Raw genomic sequence first — 10,396 nt, forward strand, 5'->3', positions numbered from 1 at the left:
ATTTTGGTCAGAACATTTCAATTATAAGTATAGGTATTAAAGAAAATGTAGATAGAGCGAAAGTACAATCTCATGTTAAATGTTTTTAAGGAGAAGTAGAAAGCTTCTGAAATCCATTGGTTGATATTATAGTGTATTCTTAAATCAAAGTAAAAAAAAAAAAAAAAAAACTGCATTGATAACCTCTTCCTTTATTTGAAGTCGGTTAGAACTATGAAAGAAGAAATAACCTACCCTACCCAGTAATGCGGAAGCCACTTAGGAAGAATAAGTTAAAAGTAGTTAATAATTAGTATATACAGTGGCGTGCATTGCATATATGCAAATAAGCAGTGCATACCCTACCCTCAGGGTCTTAAAGAGCCTTCAGATAGGACCATTAAAGTTTTGTAATTAAAAAAACACTAAGTAAAAAATATATGAAAGCGCCATCTAGTAATGAGCGGCCAAACTTCTAGGTCAATTGTCGCTAGACAGGCGACAGCGCAACCAGCGCGCGCGAGGCGCATAGCGTACAAAATAAAATCTTTAGCGTATATCTCTAAAAGCGTATTTTAATTTTTAACCGTAAATGCTAAACATTTACCTTTTAAAACACGTAAAAATCTCATGTTATCTATTGCAGGGTAAATCAATTATTATGAATCACTCGACATATGACGCCCTCTACTGTTGCATAGAAATATCAAATAAAATAAGCACGCCCAAAGAAAGAATCGTTCTGCTAGATGTGTGCGTGCAAGTTAGTAGTGTGTGTCGTGTAATGTTATAATCGTGCGCTTGTACTTACAAGATTAGCATCGGTCTTGTGTGAACAGTTTCATTCATAAATTCTCTATTCTCTAATTACGTGTTTCATTTTTTCTATGAATAAAATGATTTGCTTGGTTTGTTATTGTTGTTAAAGGTCATTATTCTTTTTTTAGAATTAAAAACATTATTCACAAATGTAAATACCTTTTAGTGTCTTTTAAGAAAATTAAGGATCTAATATTATCGAATTAGTCTTTCGTTTTGAAAATAATCTATGAAACCAAACGCTGTCTCAATTTTGAAAAATGAATAATTTAGGTTTTCCAGGAATCATTGGAGAGTGAGAGAGTTAACAATAAATATGGTTTCTATTTATTGTTTACATATCAAAATAAAATAGCGTTCGTACCCATACTTACAAAAAATTAAAGACATATTTTGACTAATTTCGATTGCAATATTATCATTAGCATATTCGATCGCCATTATTGTTTACCTTCGAACAATGCTGTATCAGTTGCGTGCAGTGCGCGGTAGCGAGCGCGCGTTCTATTCCTCGGTGGTGATATTTTTATATAACTACCCGCATTCGAAAATAAAATAAAATGAGTGAGAAAAGTAAGGGAGACGCAATTATTGGCGGTAGTGACATGAGTGAAAGTGACGGTATAAACATTAATATATTAAATGAGCAACAATTTAATGAGAACGCGGAAAGAATAGACTCACCTATATTAATGAGACCGGACAAGCGAGGTAGGAGTGATAGCGGAAAGGATGATGTAGACGGTGATGAGGGCTTTACGACGGTGGAGAGAAGACGAAAACGCCTCGCTCGTAGTAGTACACAAATAAATGTAAGCGAGAATTTGTATGAAATTTCTATAACATCTTTGGAGATATTACCTAAACAGATTAGCCTTGCGAAGTTCCTTCGATCACTAAGTATACCTAGCATATTGAAAGTTAAATATAAAAGCCCCTACAAAGTAATAGTGACATTCGCATCGAAAAATGATGCAGATATCCTATTAAACTGTCCTAAACTGGTCGATTTGGGATACAGATGTCAATTTACGCATGAAATTAATTTAGCTTACGGCATAGTAAAGCAGGTTGAGCTAGAAGTTAATGACGAAGAATTACAGAAAATATTTGTTTGTGACTGTGAGATCGTTTCTGTAAAAAGATTAAAGAGGCTAACAGAAGACGGAAAATGGATAGATAGTGAAACTGTGCGACTTAGTTTTAGAAGTTCTACATTACCTAGCTATGTCTATGCTTATGGTTGCAGGCTCAAAGTGGAACGGTTCATATTTCCAGTAACCCAATGTTCCAGATGCTGGCATTTTGGACATTTAATGCGGGCATGCCCTACAAGGAAGATAATTTGTCCTAAATGTGGGGAAAATCATGTTAATTGTGAAACAAAATCATTTAGATGTGTTAATTGTAAAGGACCACATATATCCTTGGATAAATCTTGTCCAGTATTTAAAAAAGAAAAGGAAATTCGTCATGTTATGAGTGAAGAAGGAGTGACATACCGAAAAGCACTAGAGTATTATTTGGAAAAAGAGAAGGATCAAAATCAGGTTCAGAAGAACTATTATGAAACTACAGCCAAGAGCCAAACAGCAGACATCACAACTCATAAGTTATCATACAGGGATATTCTAGTAAGTCAAATTTATAGGGGGAAAGCTAATAAAGAAGCTAATGATGCCAAAAGTGAATTTGATACTGAAAGGATACAAGAAATGACTGTTCCTGGACCTACAAGACGTAAAAAGAAAAAGAAGAGACGGCAAATGAGTAAAGAGTGGACGTTGGATAGTGAAGAAACCCAATCGGAGCAGGAGAATAGTCAGGAGGAGGAGATGGGCAAACGAAAGAGAGAGTCTACTGCCTTTTCTTTTAAGCGATGCTGGCTGAAATTGAAGGCGGTTTTTTTAGCAGACATTTCTTTTGAAGAAAAAATCAAAAATGTTATGAAAATTGTGTGGGAAGAGTTGTCATCGGTGTTAATTAAATTAGTGGGGGAAGGTTTTTTGCAAAATATTTTAAAGTATATTTTTAATGGATAAGCACTTTAATTTAAGAATAGTCCAATGGAACTCCCAAAGTCTGAGGCCGAAAAGGTTACCATTCGAAATTTTGTTAAACAGGGAACGAATTCATATTGCATTGGTAAGTGAAACGTGGCTCGAGCCGGATTCCAATATTAGTTTTAATGGTTATAATATTTTTAGAAAGGATCGATTGGATGCATACGGGGGTGTGGCAATTATTGTTCACAGGTCAATTAAAGCTCAAGTGTGTCATACAAGTTTTAGTAATGCAGGCATAGAAAGTATTCATGTTAAGATATTTAACTGTAAACTTTTAAAGAATATTGTATCAATTTACTGTCCATCATCTGTTTATACAACAAAGAATGATTGGGATGACGTATTTTCCACATTTTCTAAGTCATCTTTGGTAGCAGGGGATTTTAACGGCCACCACACTAACTGGTCCTATAAAAGCGATACTCGGGGTATTTATTTGTTTGAGTCTTCCATTGAAAATAACTTTATTTCACTAAATAATGGTGATGCAACTAGAGTTAAACTAGTAAATAGTACTTTACAAGAAACTTCTCCAGATATTACGTTTGCCACTACCGATATTGCCATAAATTGTAATTGGGGGGTAAGTAATGATAATTTGGGTAGCGATCACGTAGTAATTAAATGTTTGTTAGTATATAAGGATAAATTGCAGTTAACATCCAAAAGAAATTTCAAATTAGCAAACTGGGATTGTTATAGAAAGTGTATAGCTGAATCCTTAATTAGTAGATCCCAGAATGATATACAGAGTATGTATGATTTATTTTTAGATATTATAAATAATGCGGCCGATATAAATATACCTAAATATAAAATTTGTACCAACCCTAGTCAAAAATTTGTGCCAAAACACTATTGGAATCCCAGTTTATCCAAACTCATAGCACAAAGACGACTTGCTTTAAAGAATTTGCGACGTAATCCTACACCCCATAACTTACAGCTACTGGAGTCTAAAATATTAGAGGTACAGCGTAAAGCATGTGAGGCTAAGTCAAAGTCCTGGGAAAACTTTTGTGACACAATTGATCAGACAACAACATCTTCAGATATGTTGCGTAAAATGCGTTGGATCAAGGCCTTCCAAATAATCGAAGCTATGCATCGGAGGAACAGTGTGAGGAACTTCTTTGTAGTTTGGCGCCTGACTCTGTTAATTTACCACAGCCTATATTTTTATCTAATAATCAATGCCTTGAAAACAATTTTAGTATGCAGGAACTAATAAACTGTTTAAAAAAGAAGGACACTGCACCAGGGGACGATGGGGTTACATATTCTATGATTTATAATCTTCCTGTATGTGCTAAAGAATATTTACTTAAAGTGTATAATTTCATCTTCCGGACAGGTTATATTCCTAGCCAGTGGCGTAGAATACAGGTGGTTGCTATCCCTAAAGCGGGAAACTCGAATAAATTTAGACCTATTTCGCTTATATCATGTTTGTGCAAAATTTTCCATATTATGCTCGCCCGAAGAATAGAGTGGTTTATAGAAAAAAATAAAATTTTGGCGGAAAGCACCAATGGTTTCAGAAGAGCGCAATCCAGCCTAGATTGTTTGATTAAGTTAATTACGCAGATACAAATAGGTTTCTCAGAAAATAAGCCAACCTTAGCCTGTTTTCTTGATGTTGAAAATGCGTACAATAATGTTTTTATACATAAAATGGTGTGTTTATTGGATAATCTTAACATAGGAAGTAAAATATGTAATTATTTATGGCAGTTTTTGAGTGAAAGGCACCTCATATTTAAAAATACGCATAATAGTTCGGAAATGGTTAGATGGACGAATAAAGGTTTGGCACAGGGAGATCCAATATCTCCTCTCCTATTTAATATAACAACATGTGAAGTTAGTAAATTGATTCAAAATGCATTCATTTGTCAGTACGCCGATGATTTTGTAGTTTATTCACAAGGCAATAGTCTTAGAGAAAGCACTTATAAAGTTCAAGACTCATTAGATATATTTAAGTCAGTTTTGGAAGAATTAGGGTTGGAGATATCAGTTAGTAAAACAAGTTTTTGTATATTCAGTAAACGACAGCGTAATGACCCGGTTAGACTTCATGTTAATAACAAGGCAATTGCTTCCACTTGTAATGTTAAGTACTTAGGTATATAGTTGGATCGGTCGTTATTGTGGAGCAAACATATTAATGAGTTAAGTCAAAAAACAATGAAAATTTTGAATTTACTAAAAATTTTAACTGGTCCGTCTTGGGGGGTCCACCCGAAGCATTTAAGAAAACTTTATATATCTTTGCTCCGTAGTAGACTTGACTACGGGTGTTTTTTATATGACAATAGTGCAAAAAGTCACATACAAAAGTTAGACAGAATACAAAACCAGGCATTGCGAATAATTGGGGGTTTTATTAAGACCACACCCATTCATGTAATGGAGTCGGAGTTATGCCTACCGCCGCTGTATCTGAGAAGATATTATTTAGCAACTAAGTACTGCTTTAGAACTCTAAGCTTTTCTAAAAATACGACTATTGAACTGTTAAATAACTGTTATACACTCTGTCAAAATAGTAGGTACTGGCGGAGAAGAAAGACTCCATTAGTGCCTATAATTTATAATGAAATTAAGCATGAGAAGTTACATTCATGTAGTCCTCTGCAAATGTTCACATTGAATACTTGGGTCACAAATATTGACATTAATAATGTCATAAGTACAGACTTGGATAGTATTAAACAGGCTAAAAGGTTTTATGAAATAAATTCGTTAAGAAATTGTATTGTACAGGAATTGAATAGCAAATATGGTGATTATCATATATTATATACGGATGGTTCTAAATCAGACGAAATTTCGGGAGCAGCGTTTCATGACTCCGGCTCTAATAACATTTTATTTAAAATAACTTCAAATGTTTGTATTATGTCTGTGGAATTATTTGCAATCTCAGAGGCTTTGGCATATGTGGAAGCATCGAGATACAAAAAGGTTGTGATATTTACTGACAGTAAAAGTGCCTTGCAGCATTTAGCTCGGTGCGCCTCTGGGCTCAGAGGTGTTCCGGTAGCATATGCCATTTTGGCAAGGATTAATAACGTTTTGGAAAGTTTTGTCGAACTGAGACTGCAATGGATACCATCGCATATAGGTTTAAGAGGAAACGAGAAGGCTGACCTGTTAGCAAAAACTGCATGTTTGGAGGGAAGTGAGGTTTTTGTAATGCCAAACTACGCAGAGGTAACCGAGAAATATAAAAGTAAAATTTATGATATGTGGAAAGAATATTTTGATAGACGTTCTAAAGAAAAGGGAATTTGGTATCGAACCATACAGAGTCAGCCTCCTCGAAAGCCTTGGTTCGAAGTTGGTAAGTTAAATAGGTCTATGATCAAGATAGCGCATAGGTTGCGTTCTGGGCACGTTCCATCCAATAAATTTTCATTTTTAATGCGGAAATCGGATTCTCCAAATTGTGATGTATGTGGGGTAGTGGAAGATGTACACCATTTGTTGATCGAATGTACCCGTAATGGTCAAGGTAGAAGGACATTAATAAGGGATTTAAAATTAAACCTTAGTGATATAGGTGTGTTTCATACCATCTTGTCTTCCCCAACTTCTGGGGAAGCCAAAATGATATATGATTTTTATAGAAGTAGTTATTTATAAGTTGTACAAGAATAGAATAAGTTACGATAGGGCTGACATATTTTTGTAAAATAAAAGCCCTTTAATCAATAAGAATAAAAAAAAAAAAAAAAAAAACAATGCTGTATGGCGTTGGTGATAAATAAACGGTTCAAGTGCATAAATTCAGTAACTTATAAAAGTTTGAGCAGTGATAGTTTAATGTGTTAAGGTTAATTTATAGTTTATTCATTCATTTTATAATGAAAGCATATTCGTGCGGTCTTTGTTTGGGTTCAGTGTGCCTGGAAAAAGTACTTAGAGAAAACTTTAATTTCTATCCCTACTTATATCGTAAAATTAGAAATCATTCGCAAAGGAAGGAGTGTACCAATGTTACAAATATCCCAAAAAAAGGTGATAAAGTAACGCGTATATTTAATAATAAATATTACGAAAACTATTCTTGGCTAAGCGGCTTTGTACACACCAATCGATTAATTTGCTTTCCTTTTGTTTTATTGTCCAATATACGTAAAGTGTGGAATGATAAAGGATATTGTGATCTTAATAATTTTCATAAAAACGCTAAAAACATGATATGTTGGAAAAATATTATCATCATCAGTGTGCTTAGAAAATGCTGCCGAATGGTGTGTCATAATTTTGTGACGTAAATCAGGGTATGTACTTTTATTCAATTAGCAGTAGATAGACGATAGTATTAAATCAATCAAAAATATAACTTTCGTAAAGTAATTTGATTATAAACCGACATACCTATCTAAAATCTAAATTTTAATTTTACTTTATGTTTGTGTTGAACACCTTGTGCATACCCTGGGTCCAAGGGCTATGCACGCCACTGAGTATATACCTTCAAAGAAGATAGCGGGCGTGTAGTTGTCCTGCGTAGTAGTCATACATAGCGCATGCCACGGATCGACCGAACCGTGCACGTACGCGACCCGACCGGCGGGTATGTTTAAACCACCGAACTCTTCATTAGTCCACTCAGCACACGCGTTCACAAACACAGAGTCAAATCTGTAACGAAGAGAAAATAATATTAAAAATTGTTCAATGTACATACTTGTTTCAGTGTTTATTTTATAACTTAAGCTTATTTAAGCGATTATTTATGAACTATTTATGAAATTTATAGCTAATAAATCTAATAGGTTGGGGAAAAAGTCTTTTCGCATTATAGTATGTATGAACATGTAATAAAATCTCTTTGGCTATACTATTTGTATCTGGCTGGTTTTGGTATCAAATTAGGAAAATGTGTGAAGATGAGTGAATCTAATGAAGAAATTCCTTTTTACCTTTTAAAATTTTACTACAAAAAAGGTAAAAATGCAACGCAAGCCGCGAAAAAAATTTGGGTTTAGCGTTTTCAATCCGGAAATTTTGATGTCAAAGATGCACCTCGCTCTGGTTAGGAGGAGCCCTATGACGGATATAATGGATGCCATTTTTGAAAAAGTGGACCAAGATGGGCAAATCAGTAGGTACAATGTAGCTGAAGAACTGGGAATTGACCACAAAACCATTTTTGACGGAGCTGATAAGAAGTGGATCATGACCGAACCATTTTTGAACTGGTGATGAGAAGTGGATCATGTACGACAAGAAAGTGCGAAAAAGGTCACGGTCAAAGGCCGATCAGGCTTCACAGACTGTGGCGAAACCCGGGTTAACTCGCAACAAGGTGACGCTGTGTGTGTAGTAGTAGGATTGGAAGGGCATTATTCATTATAAGCTGTTACCACCAGGCAGGATCATCAATTCTGAATTCTACTGCGAACAACTGATGAGATTAAAGCAAGAAGTTTAGAGAAAGCGGCCGGAATTAATCAACAGAAGAGGTGTGGTTTTTCATCATGATAACGCTAGACCTAACACATCTTTAGCCACTCAGCTAAAATTAAGATAGTTTGGCTGGGAGGTGGTAATGCATCCGCTGTATAGTCCTGACCTTACACCTTCAGATTTCCACCTGTTTCGGTCTCTTCAGAATTCTTTAGGCAGTGTCAGGTTAACATCACGAGAGGACTGCCAAAACTACTTGTCGCGGTTTTTTGATTTCAGAAACCCCAAAATTTCTATAGCAATGGGATTATGTCCCTACCTACCTATGCCTAATTTATGCAAAGGAAGAAAATAAATTCCAAAAACTTTTTAATGATGATAGTACTTCTAGAAAAAGAGGTAGTATTTAGATTTTATTACAACGTTCTACATAGATACTAGTTTGCGAAAAGACTATTATTCCCGCAACCCACTTTTCCGCAAATTTCTCCCTATATCACATTTCAATTTGTATGTCCACTTAAACTAACTTTATAACATTACTATCAGCAGGTGGATCAACTGAATTCCAAACTTTTTTCTCCAAAAGTGACAGATACTCTACATTCATAGCTTTTTGCCACCAGAGGAGTTTGATAACTTTATTGCCTACACATATGTTTGTGGCTTCTCAAAAATTCTGGTCTACATACCTATTTTATAATCGCCATATTTCGTCGGCGGTGTACCACGTGTACTGCGCATGGATCGGCAGCTGACAGACTCCTCTGTACTAGTCGCCACTTCCCCTCCAACTATAGCGCCGCCGACGTCTCGCGTCGTTTTTTCTCTCTTCCGCCTTTCCTCAGCAGAAGACTCGGCATCAGTAGAGGCCTGCTCTACCTCACTGTTGTTGCAGCAGTCATCGCCAGACTCACCATCTGTTAATTCATATAAAAATCATGTGATTTATTTATATTATATAAGACGAGAATTACGATATTCATCAATGTCAGCACATTTATTTTCAATAAAAAGTACATTAGGAATGTGCTTTTTACTATACAGAATAACCTTCCTTGGATTTATTTAATGGTTCTATAAATCGGTAACGCTGAATAACCGACAAAAATGCACAACTTTCTCTTAGCGTTCAATTTATTATGTAGACTAGACTGCGGGATTAATGAATAGGCAATGCATCCAAAAACAAAGGTTTCCTTTACAAATAGTGTGTCGGGACCACACTTCCTCAGTGTTGCTTCTGGTATTCAAATACATCTGCTGAGTACAATGCGGTAAGGTAAGCTGGTGAGCTGTTCCCTTCTTCTCTAGGAAACACTTAACACTGCCCCTATGGTAATTCAAAATCAAAACCAATGTTATCAAAACGCAGGCATTTTATATGTTACGCACTTACGTAATAATTATTTGATAAAGCAATCTTACACTTCACACATTTTCTTGAATAAATATCTAAAGTTTTGAAGAGAAAAATTATTAGTAGTAAGGGCGAGTAAGTACCTTGCATTTCCACAGCTGGAGTCTCTCATAGGGCTCCACACGTCACTATGGATGAGTTCCAAGGGTCGGCCAACACGTTTCGTAGATCTTTTCGGAGCCCGGGCCACAGGCTTTCCTTCCAGGCAGGCGCAAACTTGTTGAAATCTTCTTTGTCATCCTGAAATGAACATACCTTTAAGACAATGATACCCTAACCGTCTATGCCATAAATCAGTATTCATGTTAAGTATTATTAGACTTAACTAACTTTGCAATATTGACTTCCTGCGCTTGATGTAGGACAGTCATCGATTGCTCTTTTGCAAAACAAAACATTCATTCTATCAGTGACGTGCATAGAGGGTATGTAAAGTATATGCAAATGTTTATTTAATTTTCATTTTCATTAATTCTTCATTTTATATCATCTGCATACCCTGTACATAGCCTCAATGCACGCTACTGCATTCTATATACACCCACATAGATTAGCAGATATAACAGGCTGGTGTTGTATACTACAACTGTCATGGACAAAACACCCATCTACATTCATGATCACAACCATGCCTCTTTCACATAATTTAATAACAGAAAACAAATTTTGCAGACAACTACGGAACGTA

The 10,396-nt window shown here is 35.5% G+C and overlaps 1 protein-coding gene across 1 annotated transcript; it reads left to right on the forward strand.

Annotated features, from left to right (window-relative positions):
• The first annotated feature begins 1,358 nt into the window (after positions 1–1,358).
• On the forward strand, positions 1,359–2,840 carry LOC120636917. The gene has a single exon (XM_039908482.1). The coding sequence runs from the start codon at positions 1,359–1,361 to the stop codon at positions 2,838–2,840; it is 1,482 nt and encodes a 493-aa protein (XP_039764416.1).
• Positions 2,841–10,396: the final 7,556 nt, after the last annotated feature.

The sequence above is a fragment of the Pararge aegeria genome, unplaced genomic scaffold (assembly GCF_905163445.1).
Source record: "Pararge aegeria unplaced genomic scaffold, ilParAegt1.1, whole genome shotgun sequence".
NCBI classification, from domain to species: Eukaryota; Metazoa; Arthropoda; class Insecta; order Lepidoptera; family Nymphalidae; genus Pararge; species Pararge aegeria.

Bases quoted from the DNA above. Each gene is read 5' to 3' on its own strand.
- LOC120636917 (XM_039908482.1), top strand. From the start codon at position 1,359: ATGAGTGAGAAAAGTAAGGGAGACGCAATTATTGGCGGTAGTGACATG.